The sequence below is a fragment of the Stenella coeruleoalba genome (genome assembly GCF_951394435.1).
Source record: "Stenella coeruleoalba genome assembly, chromosome: 13".
In the NCBI taxonomy this organism is placed as follows: domain Eukaryota; kingdom Metazoa; phylum Chordata; class Mammalia; order Artiodactyla; family Delphinidae; genus Stenella; species Stenella coeruleoalba.
Window position 1 is genome coordinate 67449291 of NC_137159.1, and position 24395 is coordinate 67473685.

The 24395-nt window shown below is 38.1% G+C and overlaps 1 protein-coding gene across 3 annotated transcripts in view; it reads right to left on the reverse strand.

The window, feature by feature from the left end:
* CLIP4 (CAP-Gly domain containing linker protein family member 4) overlaps positions 1-24395 on the reverse strand; it is a 67291-nt gene that overhangs the window by 17476 nt on the left and 25420 nt on the right. For all 3 annotated transcript variants that reach the window (XM_079940726.1, XM_079940725.1, XM_079940724.1), the window contains 6 exons: positions 21037-21177; positions 15561-15650; positions 14588-14731; positions 10914-11048; positions 7704-7827; positions 3094-3158 (listed from right to left, as the gene is read on the reverse strand). In XM_079940726.1, the coding sequence (XP_079796852.1) occupies positions 3094-3158; positions 7704-7827; positions 10914-11048; positions 14588-14731; positions 15561-15650; positions 21037-21177 (699 nt within the window). The remainder of the gene's footprint in view (positions 1-3093; positions 3159-7703; positions 7828-10913; positions 11049-14587; positions 14732-15560; positions 15651-21036; positions 21178-24395) is intronic.

Below are 24395 nucleotides of genomic sequence, written 5' to 3' on the forward strand. Positions count from 1 at the left end.
GTCAATGTGCAGGGAGAAAACAGCTTTCAAACTATAATTAAAATTGCACCAATTTTTACTTTTACTCAGTAAAACTATCATTAGAAAAGGCAGACAAAAACTGAGTTTCCTACCAATAGACCCTTTCTAAAAAAATATTTGAGAATATAGATGAGGTAGAAACAAAATGATTTCAAGTGTAAGTTCTAAGGATTAATGACGAAAGATATCGGTAAATATTGACATGCATGAGCAAATTAAATAAATATCAATTATATAAAAACTATTATAATAATGTGAAATTTGTGAGGGAAACAAAATAGAAACTCAGTTTCTAAGGACTTCCTATTATTTGAGAAAGAGTAAACATAATGATTAACTTTAGGCTTTGCTAAGTATGTATGTCAAAGTACCTAATTACTAGGAAGCATATTCATAGAATGTAATTTTTATACAAGTAAAAAATTAAATGGAAAAAAGAGGGGGTAGCAATATAACCAGAATGAAGTCAAGAAAGAAAAACATTTAAGTACAAAAAAGTTGAAAAATTAGAAAACAAATGAATAACAAATAAATCCAAATATATTACTAACTACAATGAATGCAAATAGGTGAAACTCAGATTAAAAAACAAAGGTTGTCTTTTTCTAAAAAAAGTAAAATCCAGTTATATTCTATTTACAAGATATTCCAGGGGCTTCCCTGGTGGCGCAGTGGTTGAGAGTCCGCCTGCCGATGCAGGGGACACGGGTTCGTGCCCCGGTCCGGGAAGATCCCACATGCCGCGGAGCGGCTGGGCCCGTGAGCCATGGCTGCTGAGCCTGCGCGTCCGGAGCCTGTGCTCCGCAACGGGAGAGGCCACAAGAGTGAGAGGCCCACGTACCGCAAAAAAAAAAAAAAAAAAAATGATAATAGAAGATATTCCAAAGACATGAGAACATAGAAAGATTAAGGCAATGGCTAGAAAAAGATTTTTTAGGCAAGTACTTAACCACAAGAAGGCTGATACAAGGTAAAAAGAATTACTATAAAGCAATACCACTTACATTAACACCAAAATAAAAAAAGAAACAGGTAGGTATAAATCTAATAAAACATGTATAGAATCTATATTAGGAAAATTATAAAACTCTGATGAAAGAAATCAAAGATCTAAATAAATGGACAAGCACTCCATGTTCATGGATAGGAAAATTCAATACTGTTAAGACATCAGTTCTTCCCAATTTCATCTATACATTCAATGTAATCCCAATCAAAATACAGCAAATTATTTTGCAGACATCAATAAACACATTGTAAAGTTTATATAGAAAGGCAAAAAGCCCAGATAAACCAGCACTACATTGAGGGAGAAGATCAAAGTCCACTACTAAACTTGAAGAATTTCTATACGGCTGCAGTAATCAATAGTTTGGTATCAGCAAAAGAAAAAGACAAATAGATCAACAGAACAGAATAGAGAGCCCAGAGATAGACCCACACTAACACAGTCAACTGATCTTTGACAAAAGAGCAAAGGCAATTCAATGGAGAAAGGATAGCCTTTTCAACAAATATGGTGGAACAACTAAACATTCACATGCAAAATAATGAATCTAGACATCGACTTACACCTTTCACAAGAAATAACTCAATGAATCATAGATATAAATGTAAAACACTAAACTACAGGACTTCTAGGAGATAACATAGGAGAAAATCACAGTACCCTTGGGTTTGGTGGTGACATTTTTGATACAACACCAAAAGCACGTCATGAAAGAAAAAATTGATAACTTGGACTTCATTAAAATTAAAAACTTCCACTCTGTGATAGACACTGTTAAGACAATGAAAAGACAAGTCACAAAACATGCAAAAGCATAATGGTTTGCTATTTTGACAACTTAAAAATTAAAAACTCCTGCTCATCAAAAGATGCCAAAAAAGGAAGGGGAGGGGGTGGCAAAAGACAAGTCAAAAACTGGGAAAGATATTTGCAACAAACAAAACTGACAAAATATTAGTGTCCAAAATATATAAAGAAACCTACAAATTAATAAGAAAAAAACAAACAAACCAAAAGAAGAATGGGCAGTAGACGTGAATAGGAACATCGTGGAAGAGGAAATGTTATGTGGTCCATAAACATGGAAACAGGCCCAACCTCATCTGCAATCTGAAAAGTGCAAATTAAAACCACAAGGAGATACCATTTACACCCATCAGATGGGCAAACAAGACTACTGTTGGTGAGGTGAGGAGTGACAGAGACTCTCATCCACTGCCCACGTGAACAGTTTGGCACACCCAGGAAGACTGAAGATATGGGTATCCCATGCCTGGCAATCCTGGAGACACTTCTGCAAATGTGCACAACGGCACAGTTTCTAATAGTTAAAAACAGGATATAACCCAAGTATCCATCAAATATAAAATGAATAATGTATTTTAATGGAACACTAACTAACATAGCAAACAACAATCAAAACTAAACTTGAAGACACGGGGAGGGGGAAGAGTAAGCTAGGACAAAGGGGGAGAGTGGCATTGACATATATACACTACCAAATGTAAAATAGATAGCTAGTGGGACGCAGCCACATAGCACAGGGAGATCAGCTCGGTGCTCTGTGACCATCTGGAGGGGTGGGATAGGGAGGGTGGGAGGGAGACACAAGAGGGAAGAGATACGGGGATATATGTATATGTATAGCTGATTCACTTTGTTATACAGCAGCAACTATCACAACAATGTAAAGCAATTATACTCCAATAAAGATGTTAAAAAAAAACTAAACATATATTATTTATTGACATATCTATGGGGGATAGACATAAAGAAAATCAAGGGAATAATTAACATAAAATTCAAGATGCACAACCTGAAGACAGAGTATACGAAAACGGAGGCAGGTGAGACTCAGGGGATACTCAGGGGTTTCTATAGGACATACAGGTAATCATCATCTTTGGCTATGGAGTGGGTAACAGATGTTGTTTATGATTACACAAACTATACAAATATATTTCATATACTCTTTTGTATACATATATACTTTACAATAAAAATTTTTCATTGAATAAAAGCAAAGAAATAATTATTAGGAACATAAAACTGTGTAATCTTACCAGGATACGAATGATTCTGTTTATTTGAAGAAATTTCTGAAAGAGTATCCAGGGAATCTGTTACTCTGTGAATAAAACAAGTAATGCAAACCTCATTAGAAGTAGCTGGTCTTCAGATTTAAGACTGGTGCTTAACTGAGGATTTCACACCAATGGTTCTTTCTTATTTCACTCGTTCGACAAGCATTTACTAAGCATCTATCATGAGCCAGGGATGAACTTCAATCTAGCACCACAGACAGGCAATATAAGCATAGTAAGTACAGAGAAAGTCAACTTCAGGTGACTTCATTTCAAATAGGGGCCTGACTTTGCTTCTTTGGAGCTTTATTTTCAAAGATGAAACTAAAAAATGTGAAAATTTTATTTTATGTGAAATTTAACAAATGTTAGGTTATAACTGTAAAAACACCACATTTTTACATTGAAAAAACATCAGCTGAGTTTGTGTATATATGTGATTTTTCTGATAAAACTGGCTAATACGATTCAACATGTTTTATTTTGTACTTGACTCTAAGCACAATCATAAAGGTCACGTTCACGATAGGTCTATTTCTTTGATACTCAAATCATTCTTTATTTTTAAAAAGCCAATCCTATAACAGTCTCATTTTCTTCCAGTTGTTTACTGACCTAAATCTGCAGTCTTTATTCTATCAATCACTTGCATCAGCACACTTTGTTACCATAAAGAAATCCTGCAACTCTTACAATATTTGCAATTTCATCTTGCAATTCACATGCATCATTTTCACAAGATACATAACATACAGCAATCAATGAGAGACTAATGAATGCAAAGAATATGACTTGATGAAGAGGACAGATACTTGAATTAAGCTGTGATGGAGAGTTGAGAACTTAATTCTAAAAGTGATCAGTTCATTAGTAATAAGGATGCAATGGTATGAACTGAGAATAAGAAAATTAATGCTATGCTGATAAAAACCACTTGAGTAAAAAATAGACAGAGAGAGAGAGAGAAAGATTAGATCCAGTCAGTGTCTTAGAATTTCTCTAAAGTAATATTGGTTGATATGTAAGTTAATAGAAGAAAAAGCATTAACTAGATGATACTTGGGTGATAGTAGAAAACCATTCAAGCAGAGGAAAGTACCATGTGCATTCTGGGAACTATTAAAATAAAAAAATTGTAAACGGCCAGCTACAATCTGGGGAGGAGTGCAATATAAGGTGAGGTTGTGATTGGTCACTATGTGATTGACTGTTCTCTCAGGAGTCCCTAGTTTAAAATTCTTCCTTCTTGAAGATCAGTGTTATCTTTAAAGAGCTCCAAAGCTGGTTTAAATTAGAAACTCCTCAAAATCAGGCACCATGTCTGTTTTATTTACTTATAGAACGCCTAGCACAGCACAAAGTGCTAAAAGACACTTAATAGTATTTGATGATGATGAATGAGACAATCAGAAGATGATAGGAAGACAGCTGGATAGAGAGAGCAGTTCATTTAGAGAGAGCGCCCTGCTTCTTCTAAGATGAGGGGGCTGCTTTTAAATGAATCACCTTAAAGAAGACCAAATAGATGGCAAAAAAAAGTAAAAAATGTGTGTTCCATAAACAAAGCAAGAAAAAGAAGGGAGAGAGAAAGAGGCTTCACAATATAACAGAGAAGAAAGCCGTTACAGCATAAAAACACTGAACAAAATTTGATCAATATTTACTGTGCACACAACATGCCAGAATGTGCTCCTTGGGTAATCAAACATGAGACGGAGAACCCCAGTCCTCATGACTAGGAGACAAATAAAACTTAGGAGAGACTGTAGCAATGATCAAAATTCAAAATGTGAAATACAGTTTCTACTAAACTCTTATCACTTTTGCACCACCATGAAGTCAAAAAATGGGTTAATGAAGCAATGTGTTAATGAAGATTTGTTCAAAGTAATATGAGAACCCAGAAGACTGACGGGTGACTCAGTATGGATTTTATTCCCAAATCAATCATTTATAAGGTATAGGTCCTAAAGAAAGTCACTGGGCCTCTTTTAACCATTATAGGGTAATGGTTAAGAGTACACATTCTGATACTACACTACCTGAGCTCAAATATCCACTTGGGAGCTGTGTACAACTGCACAACTCACTTAACCTCTCTGTGCCTTACTTTCCCCACCTGTGAAATAGGGATAACTGCAGTACCTGACACACAGGGTTGCTGCAGAGCAGTGAACAATACATACAGAGTACTTAAAACAGTGCCCGCACGTGTAAGTGCCACTAGCTACTACCTCTTTTTCTTCATTATAAAATGACTACCAAGAAAAACCCCAGCAAACTGCCTAAAAGCAAGGGCTTAGGAAAAAAACAACAGCAAAATAACAAACCTGGGCTGAGTCCAGCTCCACCATTAACTACTGTGCGAGATCAAAATATCCCACCCAAAACATGCCACTCTGGTGCAAAGATTATTTTGAGCTGAAGACATGTGAGAATCAACAAATGCAGGAAGAGGCTTTCTCTGAACTCCCCTTATCTGCCTAAAACAGATCTTCCCAAAAAAGAACTGAATTGTCATAAATCCCCTTCCCGGGAGTTTCATCAAGCAAAGACTGACTCTCATCACAAGAGAGAACATGAGGAGTTACCACCACACCCCACCAGACACTGTCACAGACTATCGTATCCCCATCCATTTTCCTAAGGGCCCACTAATCTTTCCTAACATCATCTGCTCCCCCACAGTGGCCGTTCTCCCCCTCCCTTTCCCGTATTGAGATGGTCTATAAACTCTTCACTCTCACCACTACTTGGGGCATTCACTGCTTTCTGTGATGCCCCCATGCATGTAAAATTAACATTTAATAAGTGTGCATGATTTTTCTCCTGTTCATCTATCTGTTGTCAGTTTAATTCATAGACAGGACAAGTTTTTCGTCCCCTACAGTAGCTATAGGACTTTAGCAAAGCTACTGTATCTCTTGTAACTTTTCTTCACCTGCAAAAATAGGAATAATCATATTACCTTATACCTCACTGGGCCTGGGGGAGATTTATGAAGTAACATGGTACAGAGCCCACCACTTACTAAATGCTCAATAACTATTTGTACAGATCCTCCTCAATTTACAACAGGGCTACGTCCCGATAAACCCATCTTAAGTTGAAAATGCATTTAATACACCTAATCTACTGAACATCATCACTTAGCCTCGCCTACCTTAAATGTGCTCAGAACACTTTCATGCGTCTACAGTTGGGCAAAGTCATCTAACACAAAGCCTATTTTACAATAAAGTGTTGAATGTCTCATATAATTTATTGAATGCTGTACTTCAAGTGAAAAACAGAATGCTTGTATTGGTACAGAAGGGTCGTAAATGTATTGGTTGTTCACCTCGCGACCACGTGGCTGACTGGGAGCTGCTGCTGCCCTGCGCAGCCATCTCGAGGGAATATTGTACTGCACATCGCTAGCTCAGGGAATGATCAAAATTCAAAATGTGAAATACAGTTTCTACTGAATTCTTATCACTTTTGCCCCACCATAAAGTCAAAAAATCGTAAGCTGAACCATTGTAAGTCAGGGACCATCTGTAGTTATTCTTTTCCAGCTCACCTGACCAAATACTTATTAGGATCAAATGAAACAACATTTAATTGAAGGTACTTTGTAAACTGAAAAGTATTATACGTTAAATGTTATAAAATCATAAATAATAAGAAAAGAATTATACTAAGTACATCATAGAAGAAGGAAAAGAATACAAAAATTACATGTAATTATTCAATAAGAAAAACAAAGTGAGAAAGAAAATGGATATAAAACCTATTAAATCTGCCAGGAGGCAGTCACACAGTCCAGTTGGAAGGGAACAAGATGGGACTCCGAGGTTGAGATCATAGATCTATTCTCATGAATGTGACTATACCATACATGTTATTTCCTATTTAAAGATGAGTATCCCATTTCCCATCCACTGAAAAGCATACCCAGCCAACTTCTTTCAGCACATTAAGTCATTTCACACAATAGTACCTGGAATTTCATGAGGACTCACTTCTGCTCAACTTTTTTTTAAAAACCCAGAGTGAGCTGGTACAAAAGTGTACTATCTTAAGAAGAAACACCGGGGAGGTATATTATATATAAATCCTTGAAGCTTCACTTCCCCCAAAGATCTACTGCTTATCTATTTTTGAAAACTAAGGAAATCAGAGGAAAAAGCCATTTTGGTTCCATTAGGTTTGTAGGAGAATGAATGGGGTGCCTGCTGGCAGGAAATTTAATGTAGTTAGGATGTGACTGAGGCAATCAGAGAGCATTTTTACTTTTGTTTGCATGACAGATTAAGCTTGCTGCTCTCACTGTTCAGAGCGGCAAACACCACTCCTACTAGCCTACACATACTCACAGGGTTTGCAAATGAGGAATAAAGGAGGTTTTTAAAACTGCAAATCCTCAGCAAAGCAAATTTAGCTTTCCATGAGCCTTCCCTCTGAAGAAGGTGGCTGGTTAACCCCATGAAAGAAGACATGGGCTACAGTCAGGGCATGTCTTTAATATAAAATTAGGGACTCTAACTATAACCCACTGCACATTACAAAAAGTTCTTGTGAATAGTGTAAATTTCATTGTTTCTCACCTTTGTACCCTGGATGGGGGAGCAAATATTCCATATCTTGGGGAACAACTAAAATACTGCACACCTCCAACTGAACCATCATTCTTGCCATGGGGTTTATCAAGCTCTATCCCGTACCAATATCCTAGAACAAGAACATGGGATTTTAAAAGCATCTGCACTTTATCCAAAATTGTTATGCTATTATACAAACCCAAAGTCTAGATGGTTTAACATTGTCACAAATGACCAAAATCCTCATGACCATTAAACTTTCACATGATAAAATTATAAAACAAAATTTGAAAAATTTTCAACTAGAAAAACATTTTACAAGCATAATTGCAGAGTTGTACATTAGGGGAGAAAGATAAAATGTACACACACAAATTTGGCAAGGATTAGCTATTATACCAGTAGTGTATGACCAAAACATATCTAAAAGCTACAATAAGAAACTGTCCTTAACTCGGTAGCATGGTCTGTTTAACTTGAGAGCAGTGTAACATGATACCGAGATGTATAAATCATAAACTGAATATGCAATCTTTTCATTTTACTCTTCCAGTATTAGAATACCACAAACAGTTCTGAAATAATTAAAGGGGGACAAAAATAATATGGAAAATATGACTAGACTTCATGGTGACTCTTCTTTTTCTTTCATTTTTTCCCTACCCAGGAAGGAAAAAAATATCATTTTTAACCTAAATGAAAAGATTTAGGTTGAGTTAATAGGAATAATTTTCTAAAAGGCTTTTAAGTATTTAAAAGCGCCCACTCTGAGGAGAGTAATAGGATTTCCTTTTCTAGAGAGCATAAAATTAAAATAGTGAGGTTGCTTTTAGTGTGGCAAATATTAGATAAATGGACATATACTCCTAGAGTAATGGCTCTGGATGAGGGTACCTCCAGTTCAGTTAAAAGTACCTGACAGTCCACTCATTTTTGTATTTAAAAGTAGAATACAATAGTAATTATATGTGGTCTCTTAGAATCAGTAACAAATAAAAAAATAAGGATACAGATATTGAGAAACTTATGACAAATGACAAAATACAAAAATATTGTTCCCTTCAGATTAATAGTTCAAAGAGTCAATTGTATAACCTCTAAAATGACAATCTAGAAGTTCTTAATTTTTTTCCTCTTACGTTCAAAAAGATGATACCTGAGTCCATTCCCGATATTGGAGTTTGAGTTGAAAAGACTAACGTAATGCGTGTAATTGTCTTTTATACCTAAACAGTCCTACCCTGCCCAGGTACAGAGTAAGGTATACAAACCCACTGCTCAGCCATACTAATGCTCAGTCATCGCATTTCTGAATGCCGCTAACTGGGTTACTCTGGTTGCCATCGTTATTTCTGAGTGCCACGGTTATAATTTTCCAAGTTTTACTTCCTTCTGCCTTTGATGCTTTCCTATATAATTTTTGCATTTTCCCATTTTAATACACCATATCACTGCTACATGTTTACCATGTAACTCCTGAAAGTGTGTAGCACACAGCAGGAAGGCATTATGGCAAGTGTTAACCATAGTGACTGCATACTGTCTGGATACTTTCTTTCCGAGGTGGCACTGCTAAACATGCTGAAGGGGCTAAACATGCCCTCTGTCAGGTCTAGATCTTATCATCTATAAAAAGCCTAGATATTACCACTGTCCTATAGAATTCATTGATCTAAATTTTGATGCCACAAGAAATACACGCTACTTCTTTCTGAAAGAGCAGAAGGACCTTAATGAAAAATTTCAAACTTTTATATTTGCTTATTACTTCTCAAATTTCTAAATGCTCTACACTAGGAGTTTAAAAATTAAAATTCAACCTACAACAACTGCTTCCAAACAAAACAAACCGTTCGAGCCTTGTTTAATAAAACCAGAGAAAGGAAGCTCAGAAGACATAGTGATTGTGGAAAAATAACCTACCTTTGGGATTCCTAGGTTTTTATTTGAGAACCATATTAAGAACATTCTAACTAATCTCAATTACTAGCTGGTGCCCTAAGAGAGACATGAATTATAAAACATATAGCCCATCTCCAATCCATTAGTAGTTGGACTGCAATTAAAAATGGTACTAATGAAACAAGAATGTGTTGGGAGACAATTCTCCATGTTTCTACAGGCCTTATGGACAGAGGCACTGACCGTCTTTTCATGGATGTTTGTAGAGAAGATGGCCTTGGGGGATGGAGACAGAGTCTCCCCCGGCACAAAAGACAGGAATGCTTATCGTCTAGTACAAAGGTTCAGATTCCTTAAGCTCGGGGCTCCTCTCCTATAGCATAAACCACTGGGTGTACAGGTGTCACCTGGCCCTCCCTATCTCACCCCCTGGGAACTGGGCTCAGGAAACAGAAGAGAATGCTGCCACTTTGGCTACCACTATTGCAGAGAGCACTGAGGTCCTCTATCGCTGACCCAGCAGCCTACCATCTTCTGCCAGCATCTATGAAACCATGGCAATCCAACTTGTTAACTTGCAAATAGGGTAAAATCTCAGATCCTTCAGAGTTCTTGACAGAAGGCTACAAACTTTTTTTAAAACATCAATGTTCTAGGTAACCATTTCCTAAAATGCTGCAATGCCACCATGTGTCAAAACAGCATATTGCTATTTAAAAATACAAACATGATTTTATTCAACCGGCTTCTGTTTGAAATTACAATCAGAAATTACTGAAAATATAAAAGAAGGATAATCTTTACTTTTGGAAACACAATGTTAATTTAAGTCTAGATTGGAGTGAGTATATAAATACACAAACATGCATTTTGAAGATCCCACAGTGCGCAAACATTTTTCATTTTCCTTTGAACCGCTTTGTTTGCTTTTCTCTCCGAGCCACTGTTAAAAGCTGTATCAGTAAACGCACAATCCACTCATTTTCAAGATTATGCTTAGCACAAATCTAATCCTCAAATGTTTTCTCTGTTATTTAGCACACTTGGCAATCAGTGAGAGTAAAACTGGAGAGTAACAACTAACTTTAACTTTAGACAATTTAAAACACAAACGGCAAAAAATTCATTAGTAACAATCAACCTGAGTAAAAACAGTCTGCATTTGAATCAATGTTTTCCATTTTCTGTGCCACAGCCACCACCCACAAGAACTATTCATCAAGAATTCTCTATAAGTTTTATTTACATGTAAAATTTTGAACCTTTTGTTATCTAAAGAATTCAAGTTGAGCAAAGACCATACAGATGAGTTACCTGGAGCGAAGTTTGTTGTCCCAAAGAACTTAACGGTACCAATTCTCTGGCCCACCACCAACACCCTATCTCCAAGGCGGAGTTCTCCTTCGCAGCGTGCATTACTTGCTACAGATGTTGCTGAGGAATTCAAACCTGTTTTGGGGTTGGTTGGGGAAGGGGATGGGGCAGGAAAAGAGAAAAAACAAAGGGAAACTCAAAAAGCACATAAGCCAAAAAACTACTATTTATTCTAACCAGTCTAGTTAGTTGGAGATGTCAACATATGCTGCCTTTCCTTATACACAGCATCTAAGCTGTGTTTCTCACATGTGAAGTAAAGCTACTCAAAAGAAATTTGAAGGGTTTCCTGAGACAATCATTGCCACAGGAGCTTACACTTGATTCCTGGTGAAGTATCAGCTTTATCCGACTTCCTGGTGGCACTCTCTACTAGAACAGAGGTCAGCACACCTGTTCTGACTCAAGGGCTGCATAGTAAATATTTTAGGCTTTCCAAGCCATACTACTCTGCACAACTGCTCAACTCTGCGGTCACAGCACAAAAGCAGACAGACAAGATGGGCACAACATGTTCCAATACAACTTTATTTACAAAAGTAGGTGGTAGGTTGGATTTGCCCCATGGGCTATAGTCCACCCATCCTTATTCTAGTAAAACGCTAGAATCATAGTAGTTCAGTGGGACTCAGTGTAAATGATACATACATAAATGTAATTTAAAAGTGAAATTGCTATAAGATTCCAATTACCCCAAATTGATTTCCTTATTAGAAACAAAAGCACTCCCTGCCCAGACCTCGATTCAAACCTAAAGCCTGCAACTCCCGCTACTGCACATCAGGAGTCCTGGAGAAACACTGCCTTGAAAGCTGTTCAATTATAACAGAGAAGAGGTGGGCCCCTGAGGCTTCTCCCATCAGTCCATGAACAGATTTGAGTGGCTGTCATCTGAGAACGCCTAGGGAACCCTGCGTGAGGGTGCGGGATAGAGGGTAAGTCAGACTGTTAACAGGGAGAAACTAAAAACATGGTAACAAATGAGGAACACAAACTCAGGGAGAAGGAAGGTCTGGATCAAGTGTACATTAAAAAGTCCTTGGCCCTCAAAATAACTAACATTTCCCAAGCACTTCACGGTTTACAAAGCGCTTTTCGTGAGAATTATAACCATAGGTAAGAAATAAACTCAGGAATTAATGAAGACATGGTGTTCACAGGAGTCAGTGGCACACCTGACTTAAAACCCTGACCCTGTGACCAGAAACTCTCACGTCTGTCCCCACGCTGCCTGCAGACAATGGACCAAGGACAGAGAGTTCAACGTGGACTACAGTGGGGCTGAGCTCACAGACGTCCTCCCCAACCTCTCCCATCCCCCAGTCTCTTCTCTCTGCTCCTCTTTCTCCTTAATCCTCTGTCCTTAGCTTCCCCTAAATGTCTACCCTCTGCAGTCCACATCTACCCCAAATGCAAACGGACAGAGAAAGCGGAATAGCCACTCACTCTAGCAATACTTTCTTAAGGAAACATCTCTGGGGTTCGGAACTTTCTCTCACACATCTCCCTCCCCTTTTAAAAGGACCTCCTTCTCACTCTAGTTGATAACTCTCTTCATCTCTACTATTATTTAGGTCCACAAACCCCTCAAATTTATAGAAAGAAAAAAAGGTTAAGTATGTAGGCACACTAGAACTATACCCTTATATAAAGGGTAAAAAAGATAATTCCATACCCACACATAAATTTTAAAATCAAGTCAATGTCAAAAGCCCAAATTCCAAATGAAGAGGGCCTTAAAATGTAAATAAAATGAGGACAAACGGGATTGCTACATCACTGCATCTTTTCACCTCTGTTCCTCACAGCATTAAAGAGAAACTGGTTTCAAGGGAAGAGGAATCTATTCAGAAAATAAATATTCAAGCAAAGTTTCCAGGTTCTCCACTTTTAGGGCCTCAACTTTTAACTTTATTATATCAGTGTTACTACTGAGGGTTTGGGGTTTTTTCCCCCATACAATAAAGTATCTTAAAGAGAAAAAGAAATCCTGTCATGAACATTTTCTACAATAAAATATTGGTTCAAGTATTAAAAGTATTAGAAAAAGAATCTAGTAATTACTATGAGGCTCATTAAAAATAAGTTATGGGCTTCCCTGGTGGCACAGTGGTTAAGAGTCTGCCTGCCAATGCAGGGGACACGGGTTCAAGCCCCAGTCCAGGAGGATCCCACATGCGGCAGAGAAGCTAAGCCCGTGTGCCACAGCTACTGAGCCTGCGAGCCACAACTACTGAGCCCACGTGCCACAACTACTGAAGCCCCCGCGCCTAGAGCCCATGCTCCGCAACAAGAAGCCACTGCAATGAGAAGCCCACACACCACAATGAAGAGCAGCCCCCACTCGCCGCAACTAGAGAAAGCCAGTGCGCAGCAACAAGACCCAACACAGCCAAAAATAAATAAATAAAACAATTTTTTTAAAATAAATAAAATATAAGTTATGCCAAAGTGGCTTCATTTTCTTTCTATGCAGGTAAATAACTGAACTGCAGTAAATTCAATATATATGTTGATTTCAACAAGAAAACGTGTTTTATATATCCTTACACATAACTGAAGAAATGTGGACTGAATGGGATCATGCAGGCTTCACAGCAAGTTAAAAAGGTTATCACTGTCAACCTCTCCTACACAGTTTTAAACAATGACTTGGCTAAAAATAGAGAAAGCATGCTTTTTAAGTAAGAAGATAACACAAAAGTGTGTGAAAAAGCTATACACAAGATATAAAAAACAAAATTCAGAGGGATAAAAATTCAAACATTAAATTAAATGAAAATAAATGTAAAGTCCTATGTCAAGCCACAAAACGAAGAGACTTAGCATAAGGCTCTGTCTGAGCCAATGACATAGTGTGGTCACCAGAACTGCATGAGTAGCCTCAGACTGGACTTGTACCGAGAGGCAGTGGTTCAGCTCTCTACCAGCAGGCTGGAAAGGGTCTGGGGACCCTACAGCATGAAGAAGAGCTGAAGGTACTTGAGACAGAGGCGGACTCTGGTAGCAGCAAAGCATCAGATAGACCTGCGGGTGAAGCCCAGGTGTGCACTTAGAAACTGCCACTGTGCACCAATGCCTAACCTCCCTAAGCCTCAGTTTCCTCATTCATAAATTGAAGATGATCATAATAGTACCTACTCCATAGGTTTATTTTGAGAATTAAATGAACTAAGGTATGTAAAATTCCTTTAATAGTACCTGAAATAGTAAATAACATGTATTGACATGTTAGTTATTATTATTAGGTTTAGATTAGAAAAGAGGTAAGTAAAGAAAGAGAACAGACCGTATGGTTTCCAAGTATCTGAAGATCTATCATAAAGTTCTAACACGAACCTTACAGGGGCTAGAGTCCATAGATACATGAGGAAGAGAAGAAGTCAATCCAGACAAGGAAAAATGGTAGGAGCACGAGGGAAAGGCACAGAGATCCAGAGTGTGCTGACGAAGGGGAGGGAGGTGGGGGGCTGGGGGGAGACAGGGGAGGAACAAGTAGTTCAACCTGACTGAAGTCAAGGGTTCCTTCTACACATTTAAAAAGAGCAAATCTACTTACAAACAAACCAAGATAAAAAACACCAAGAAAGCCTGGTTGAAAAAGCCATAGATACCGGCACTGGCTCTAGATGAGACAGAAGGGCTTTTGCTCATTGTCTTCTTGTTATTGCCACTTGCATTCAGTGTCTTGGAGTGACTCTGCTTGTGCTCCAAAGAAGATGTAGAGGAGGAGCTGCTGACGGATGCAAGCAGGGTAACTAAAACGGTACAGGAAAAGAACACATCAGAGGGTGGGAAATAAGAAGTGAACCAATGAGATGCTTTTCCAGGTAAATCCTTCTGAAACTCTCCACTTAGCTTCCTCAGTTGTGGATTAACTAGTGTTGAATTAAATGCCTGATTTCATCAAAATAGACTGCAGTTCATACATACAAGATTTTATAGCCCAAGCAGTTTTAAGGACCCAAAGGACCCACACTATATGATGGCAGTCTCATACAGGAGAGCGCTGTCACGTCACTAATTAGACCAACTACCTATCCTAACCACCGCTGTCTCACCTCTCACTTAAGATGAGTTAGTAGAATCACATCTTATTTATATAAAAAACATACTAATGTGTTTTTAAGGTAACAAAAGCTTAATATTAAAATGTTCTGAGTTAACCTGAAGGCAAGCAGGAATACTTCTGAATTTTCTATTTGTGCTCTATTCACCCAATGATTTGACAGCTAAAGGCAACTTTAAATGCTGTTATCAAGACATCTACACTATGGAATTTCCTTTTATTCTCTTAATCTAGTCCAGTAATTCTCTAATTTAAGTGTACATGAGAATCACAATACAGGATTTTATACAAAAAAAATATGTGTGTGTGTGTGTGTGTGTGTGTATAATATATATATATATATAATATACACACTTTATTATGAGCTGCTTAGGGGATTTTTAAGGATAAATTTTTACTGTAGTGATTCTTCCCTTACAAACTTTAAACTTTAGCCTCATATAAGCTACATCACTATATTATTTTAAAGTTCAATCAGTAAATTAAATTTTGAAAATAGAAGTTATAAATTATATTACCATCTTTCTCTGCTCCAGTTTTCAATTCTTCACCAGGAGGCAATGAAAGTGTTGATTCTGAAGCACTATCTTTTTTTGATGTCATTAATCCTAGAACACAAACAAAACACTTTCAGCAAGAACGAATTTTGTTTAACATTAAACAAAAATATGTATTTGCTTTCTTTTCTAAATTTTATTTATTTATTTGGGGCTGCACTGGGTCTTTGTTGCTGCGCGCAGGCTTTCTCTACTTGTGGCGAGCGGGGGCTACCCTTCTATGCAGCGCGCGGGCTTCTCATGTTGCGGAGCATGGGTTCTAGGCACACCGGTTTCAGTAGTTGTGGTTTACATGAGCTCAGTAGTTGTGGTGCACGGTCTTAGTTGCTCCGCGGCATGTGGGATCTTCCTGGACCAGGGCTCGAACCCGTGTCTCCTGCATTGGCAGGTGGATTCTTAACCACTGCGCCACCACGGAAGCCCTGTATTTGCTTTTTAAAGTACAAACCTCCTTCATTATCTAAATCTTATCCTCTTCTGAGAACACGCTGGATGATAAATTCACAGACGGCAGGGGCCAATGTTTCATTATTTAAAGGGGAAAGAAAAGAATGTATTCCTAAGCCCATCTGAAAACCCCCATCACTTTCCCCAAATATCACTAAAGTATCTTTTCCACCTAGTTAAAAATCCACTAAGGAATTCTAAATAATATAGAGCATTTAAAACCCAGCTATCTAAGTGTCTGATACTTAATGCACTCTTAGTGTGTCTGCACAGTGCTAGCGTGTGAAGCAAACCTGGTACAGCTCTGGCGGCTGCACACTTACTAAGGCCTGCAAACAACTCATGATTTCACTGGCGTGTGCAGGCAAACTCATTGTAGCAGACTGTCTATTTAGATAGTAAACTTGCGGTAAAAATTTCTGCAAATCTTTAAAGCAATTATTCATTTAAGTCAGAGTCAGATAGTAAGAAACCCTGTACTCTCTGAATGACTACCCGACTCTCACTACACCCAACTTCCCCAAAAAACTGATTTTAAAAGAGAGCTCATGAATAATACTCTACTTAATATTAAGACTTCTGTTTCAATTCTACAGAACCAAACTATGTAAATAAGAAACCTAATGGACTCCACCCAGTTTCTAATTCCATCAAGCATCCATTCCGATTCTACTCACTTACAAAGCGTTCTGGGTGAAAAATGAGCTTGGCACTCTGAGCGTCGCAAACAAAACAAGCCATGGTCCCAGCCCTAAAGGAAGACCTTTTCAATTTGGTGTGGCAGAAAGACATGAATAACCATAATATGAGGACATGTTTGATATAAGCCCTAGCATAGAAGGAGGAGACAATAATCATGGTTATAAAGATAAATTAATGCCTCATCAAGAAGATCACATTCCAATATGGGTCTTGAGAGATACGGCAGATTTCTTCCAGTGAATACTGGAGGTATGAACAGAAAGAACTGAAGGTTGCCATTTTGGATGGATAAAAAGAAAGAAAAAAAACTTAAAGAAAGACAGGGTCAGAGAAGGATGAGTAGCTTGGCTGGAATAAAATGGATTTTGGGGGGACACAGGAGAAGTAACCTGGATAGATGGGCCACAGTAACATCTTAGAGGGTAACGGTGCTGGCAAAGGAACCGGAGCTCTTCAGTAAGGAATGAGCCTCTGATGGGCTTTGGAAAGGAGGAATGGCATGAACAGTCACAGGTGGATAACATTACCCCGACAGCAAAGCTTAGAAGGAACCAGAGGAGGAGAGACTGGAAGCAGAGGCCAGCAGTGAGGGCCAGAACCACAACAGCAGAAACTGGGTTGGGGGTGGGGGAGAGAGACTCTGTGAAGTCAACTCACAGAGTAATTGCTTATTTTCAGTTATATTTTTCAGTCCTGAAGTATCCGTTTGAGTCTTTCCTTTTATTTGAAAATTTTGAGATAACTGGAAATTCATATGCAGTTGTAAAAAACAGTATCGGGAAATCTCTTGTACACTTTACCCAGTTTTCCCCGAAGGTGACATTTTACAGAACTATAGCATAAAAGCACAACCACAATATCGACATTGCTACAATCCACCAATCTTAGATTACCTCAGTTTTACTTGAACTCGTGTGTGTGTGCGTATGTATATGAATTATTGCTTCTTTTTTTATACCTTCATGTCTCTGCTGAATTTTTCCATTTGTCTCAAGAGGGTTCACCCTTAATTCTTAGAGGGTTATAATATATTCTTTAAAATCTTTATCTGATAAACGTCTGTATAATCTCAGGGTTGGCATCTTTTGATCGTCCTTTTCCTTGAGAGTTGGTGAGATTTTCCTGGGTTTTCATATTTGGAGCAGCTTTGGACCGTATCCTGTACAGTATGAACATTATTTTACAGGACTTTGGGTCTTGCTTAAATTCCATGGAGAGTGCTGACTGTTTTGCTCTGTTCTGTTTTAGCAGGCATTCGACAGTTAGCAGACAGTTAGTTTCAGGCTGGCAGTTCCTACCCATCTTCTGCGACTGTGGCTCCAATGTCAGTTCAGTTGCCAAAGCCTATTTGGGATCTGTCTCGTGTGCTGAGCCACCCAGCAGTCAGTCTGAGACCTGGGCAGTGGTCTGTGCAGGAGACCGAAGCCCGTGGTCAGATGCATGCACACACAACCTGGCAGTAAGCCCACCATTCTGAGATCACTTTCTTGAGCTCCTTCCTCACCACGGTCTCCTTGACACTTTCCTGCTCCCAGAGGCACCCCTTCCTGATACTCTGGGTAGAATACCTAGGCTTTAATTTCCCTGCTCTGTCATATAACCTTCTTGTTTGTTTGTTTTATTTATTTTTACTTTTGGCTGCGTTGGGTCTTTGTTGGTGCATGTGGGCTTTCTCTAGTTGCGGAGAGCAGGGGCTACTCTTCGTTGCAGTGTGCAGGCTTCTCACTGTGGTGGCTTCTCTTGTTGTGGAGCACGGGCTCTAGGCACACGGGCTTCAGTAGTTATGGCATGCGGGCTCAGTAGTTTAGGCTTAGTTGCTCTGTGGCATGTGGGATCTTCCCCGACCAGGGCTCAAACCCCTGTCTCCTGCATCGACAGGCGGATTCTTAACCACTGCGCCACCAGGGAAGCCCCTGTCATATAACCTTTTGAGATTGACTCTGCCTATGGGGTCAAGCAGTAAGAAAAAAGAAGAAAAACTAATGGGGATTCCATCCCTGTTCTTGGGACCACAGTTTCTCTGGCCAGAAACAAGGGTTCCCCTCCCTTGGGGTTTTAGGTGCGTGGCCATCCCTTGCTGCTATTACAACATGCAGGACTGCCTAGGGACTGCGGTGGGAAAGAACCAAAGACATAAAAAAGAGCAATCACAAAAGAAAACAGGGACTTCCTCCACTTTCTGTCTAGCAGGAGACCCCTTTCCTGCTCCTCAGACCACAAACAGGGCTTCTCGTTGAGCTTTCTTTCCATATCTGCTGTGTACTTCTGGGTTTCAAGTTAAAAGGATACCACTTACAAGAGCATCAAAAAGTCTAAAGTACCTAGGAATAGACCTAACAAAACAAGTACGAAATATCTGTAGAGAAAATCATAAACTTTTATTGAGATATTTTTAAAGGACCCAATTAAATAAAGCAATATCCCAAGCTTACGATTAAAAGACTGAATATTGTAAAGATGTCAGTTCTCAAACTGATTTAAGGTTTAAATGTAACACCAACTAAAACTTCAATGGATATTTTTACTTTTTGACACTAAAAATAACATTAACATAATTTGTTAATTTATCTGTCTAGAAGTTAACTTTCTATTAAGGAGCAAAAAAAACTTTAATTTTGTGACAAGCACTTTTTTTGAGATATAATTCCAGTTTGTACTTGCAAAATAATATTTTCTTGCCCTGGAGATATACTTATCACCTTATTTATTTATTTTTCCTTTTTATTTTTCTAATTGAAGTGTAGTTGACCTAAATATTATATTAGCTTCAGGTGTACAACATAGTGATTCGACATCTATATACATTATGAATTGATCACCACAATAAGTCTAGTTACCTCTGTCACTACAAAGTTATTACAACATTACCGGCCATGTTCCCTATGCTGTAGGTTCCATCCCCGTGACTTATTTCTTAACTACAAGTTTCTGCCTCTTAATTCCCTTCACCTATTTTGCCCAGCCCCCCATCCCTCTCTCAACACATTTTTTTTTAAAGAAACTTAACAACTTATTCTAAAATTTATAAGGAAGTTTGATGTATAAGGGCCAAACAGGCAGGACACTGTTCAAGAAAAAGATAGAAGGCTTTCCTCTACTAGATATCAAGATTTAATTTTTAAAAAAACTACACGGCTTCCCTGGTGGCGCAGTGGTTGAGACTCCACCTGCCAATGCGGGGGACACGGGTTCGTGCCCCGGTCCGGGAAGATCCCACATGCCGCGGAGCGGCTGGGCCCGTCAGCCATGGCCACTGAGCCTGTGCTCCGCAACGGGAGAGGCCACAACAGTGAGAGGTCCGCGTACCGCAAAAAAAAAAAAAAAAAAGAAAGAAAGAAAAGAAAAAAATAAATAAATAAACTATAGTAATTATACAGTTCATTACTAACACAGGGATATTCAAATAGGCCAGTGGAACAGAGCAGAAAGGCCAACCAAATTTGTAGACAAAATCCTTTAGTCGTGGTGAGTGTCTTTCTGCTTCAGTTATTGATGAGTTAGCAAGTATTTATTAAGCACCTATTCTGTGCTATGTGCTACAGTGAATACGAAAGTACAAAATGCTCTCACAGTCCATTTAAAGTTGAAGATTTTTCTAACAGAATAGAAGATCTGCCCAAATAAAGCAATCAGAGGACAAAACCCAAGATAACAAATAGCAACAGGCTGGTACGGATCAGAGTGTATACGAAATTAGAGAACGAGGAGATCGAAGTGAGCGGGGTCATCACGGAGGTTTTCATGGAGAAACAGGATGTGAGTAAGGAGGTAAAGAATGACTCAAACCTCAGGCAGAAGTCAAATACTTCCCAGAGAGATAGGGAAAGTATGACGGGAAGAGTGAGAACCATGTACACAAAAGACAGTGAGACGTGACAAACCACAGCTCAGCTGCGAAGCAGTAAGAGACTCCATCAGAGAAAGGTCTCTGACGGCCAGTTTCAAGAGTCGAAACTTTTTCTGATAAAAAAAGTCACTAAAATTCTTGAATAGGTGAGAAACATAAAGCTAGTTGTGCTGCATAAATATTTATCAGAGGTACAGAAGTCTAGCTTTGAGGTTAGATTGGGGGTGATAAAAGTATGGAAATAGAAGGGAAAAAAAGGAAGGAACAAATCTGAAAAACACTTGTCAGGGATTAAAATCATAAACCAAGAACTTTGCAGGTTTTATTAAATGCAGGTTTCACAGGCAGCTAACCAAAAAGTGTGAAGCAATTTAAATATAAGGCATTCCACAGAAAAAAGTAAAACACGAACAAGATATCAAACTTTCTGGTTTGACCTACCAGTATGTACTTTTGACGTTACATGCGCTACATCAATTTTCTGGGACCTGACGAGAGGTACAGCTTTTGTAGGAGGAGTGTGTGCTGTATTCTTCCTTCGATCTTTTGCTTTACTTATCTTTGAAAGGGGCGCAAAAATACCTAAAAGAGAATGCAGAATTTTAGTGTTAAGCAATTAAAAGCACTTCAAATAAAAGGACAAGTACAGCCATTCAGTAATATAAATCTTTAAGTTCTTTTTTAGTGTCTACTAGGTGCCCTGTAGTGAGAGACAGAGAAAAAGTACGTCTCACTCAGTACTTGCCCTCAGAGAGTTTACAATCTAGTTGTCAAGACTAACAACATAGGGCTTCCCTGGTGGCGCAGTGGTTGAGAGTCCGCCTGCCGATGCAGGGGACATGGGTTCGTGCCCCGGTCCGGGAAGATCCCACATGCAGCAGAGCGGCTGGGCCCGTGAGCCATGGCCGCTGAGCCTGCGCATCCGGAGCCTGTGCTCTGCAACGGGAGAGGCCACAACAGTGAGAGGCCCGTGTACCGCAAAAAAAAAAAAAAAAGACTAACAATATACACAATAATTTAAGAAGCACATAACATTAACGAGGCACTAAGTGAAACTCAGGGAAAAGAGAATTATAATTATTTCTAAGTACTGGCAAATAACAGTGCACTATATAGTACAAAAACTATTCCTCATGTCCCTTTATCTATAGCTCCTTAGAACATATTTTTTCCCATATTATAGCTTTTTATGTTCATGTTTTATCTATCTTCCAGACTTTAGAAGACAAAATCCAATACTCATCTCTGCATTCCCCCAATGTACCTAACTATAGTGCCTTACACATAGTAGGGATATAAAAAATCTTTTTGAGTATAAAACATAATTTCCCAAGAGGCTTAGCCCTCAGCTTCTGACAACTGACAACAGAAACAATACAGTGTGTGTTGTGTGGGAAGGTATGTGGGGACAGGGGGTGGGGGCTGCCTGTTTGCTGCAGCTAGGAGTATAAAATTCCATTAAAAAAGAAATTTATCCAGGCATAAAATTACAGTATATATAAATATGCACAGACATTAGAAATAGTGAATATGGACTATAAATACCAAGATTATTTGGCTAAGACATTTAAGAAGAAAAAATAAAGACATAATATGTACATTATACACTACCATTCAGTGTTTACGCCTAATCTAACAAAGACACATTATGACTAAAATGTAATACATTAAAACAACTTGTTTTAAAATAGGTTTGATGAAATGCTCAAGATTACAAAAAGTGAGTTCTTTGTTTATAGCTAACAAGTGCAAACTATACTACTTTTCTGCTAATCTCGAAATTCTTTCCTCCATCAGATTCTACAATCCTTCCTCCTGATTTTCCTAGCTCTTTTGACTTCTCCACAATGTTTTCTCTCTTCTGTGTCCCGCCTATCAGATTCGCTTTCTATTTTTTTCTCTAAATTATTTTCCTTGCCAAATACACACACATGCACACACACACGCACTCAAGCTTGATGATGATTACATCCAGTGTTGCCAAGGGTTTGAAGAAATAAATTATTTTATACTGTGGGATGTAAATTTGTAAAATCTTACTTGAAGACAAAAATTCTGACCTAATTTACTTTATGGCATTAATTATAAGGAAATACTGTGAACAAGGTTACAAACTTACGTTTGCATATTATAAGGAGAAGATAGACTTCAAGAGCCAAAGCAATTTCTAGTTTACTATTAAAACCCAATCATACTTTTGGAAATTAATTTACGAGAAAATAATCCAAATAGGAGGAAAAGACTGCATACCTGAGTATATCATCACTGCAATACTATATGTAGGAGAAAACAATTATTTGGCAATAGAATAAATGAATCCACTATGTTTATGAACTATGACACCACTGTTAATAAGTAAAACAATAAAGATTATGTAGAAATATAGAAATATATGAAAAGTAAATCAAGAGAACAAAAATTGAGTTGTATGTTTGATTACATTATGATTATATCTGTGAAAAGTTGTATGTGTGGATATAGGAAGGACTGTAAAAAACAGAAAACCAAAACATATTTGAGTGCAGACCATAAATTATTTTTCAAACCTGTGTCATTAATGTCACAATAATATTGTTCAATGAATGAACTACATAGCTCTTTCTCCTTGTTTTTTTTTTTTTAAATTAACTAAATCATTTGGGAAAACCAAAACTAAATTTAAAGCAATGACAGACTGGATATAATCAAAGCCCAAAGTGTGCACTGTGTATGGGTTAACCTTCCTGTTCAGAATCTCATGCTACTCAAAGTACTGACGGGACTCTCCTCAGATCTTGACATACAATGATAAGGCTTAACTAGAAATAAACACATAAGGAAGAATTATTTTTAAACAGAAGAGTAATGAATTTCTGGATAAACATGATCCATTTTGTTTAACCACAATTCCTCCCAAAACTCCACTAAAATTTTAGTAAGAAATAAAAATGGTACAAACTCTAAAGAAAAAAGAAAATGATAAAAAAAAGAGAAAAAAAGCTAAAGCTTCCAAAGAAGCTTCCAAAAACAGGGAAAAGGACAAAAACAGAAGAAAGGATGACTCTGAAACTTCTAAACAGCAGCAGTGGAAGCTCAGGATGATAGCTGGCAAACTATGGCCTGAGAGCCACATCCTCCCACCGCCTATTTTTGTACCGTTCTGTTGGAACGCAGCCACACCCATTTGTTTACATATTGTCTACGACTGCTTATTCACTACAACAGGAGAGCTGAATAGTTTTGCAACAAGGGACTGTATGACCCATAAAACCAAAATATTTACTACCTGGCCCTTTACAAAAAAAGTTTGCCAAATTGCATTAGACAATAGAGTATCACCTTCAAAATACTGAAAAAATGTGAATTTCAACCTAACACTCCTTATCCCACTAAACTATCATATGAAGTGTAAGGGTAGAAATAAACATTTCTGGAATGTAAAGTCTCAAAAAATTCACTCCCCATGAGTCCTCTGTCAAAAAGCTACTGAAGGATGTGCTCCACCAAAACAAATAAGTAAACCAAGAAAAAAAAATGACTTAGTATGAACACCAAATCTTTCTCTTCATAGTATGAAGTCAAAAGATGTCTAAAATTGGAAAGATTCATATATTATTTAAAATATGAATATGAACATCAGAAGATACATCTAAAGAAGTCAAAAAAGTTCTTGCCTCTAAAGAACAGGTCTCAGAGTTAAGGAAGGGCAAGCCAGGAGAGGGTTTAGCTGTTGTTTTAATAAACCTTATAATACAACTTGACTTATTAAACTAGGTATATGTGTTCACTTTGGTGATTATTAAGACATAAAAATAGTATTA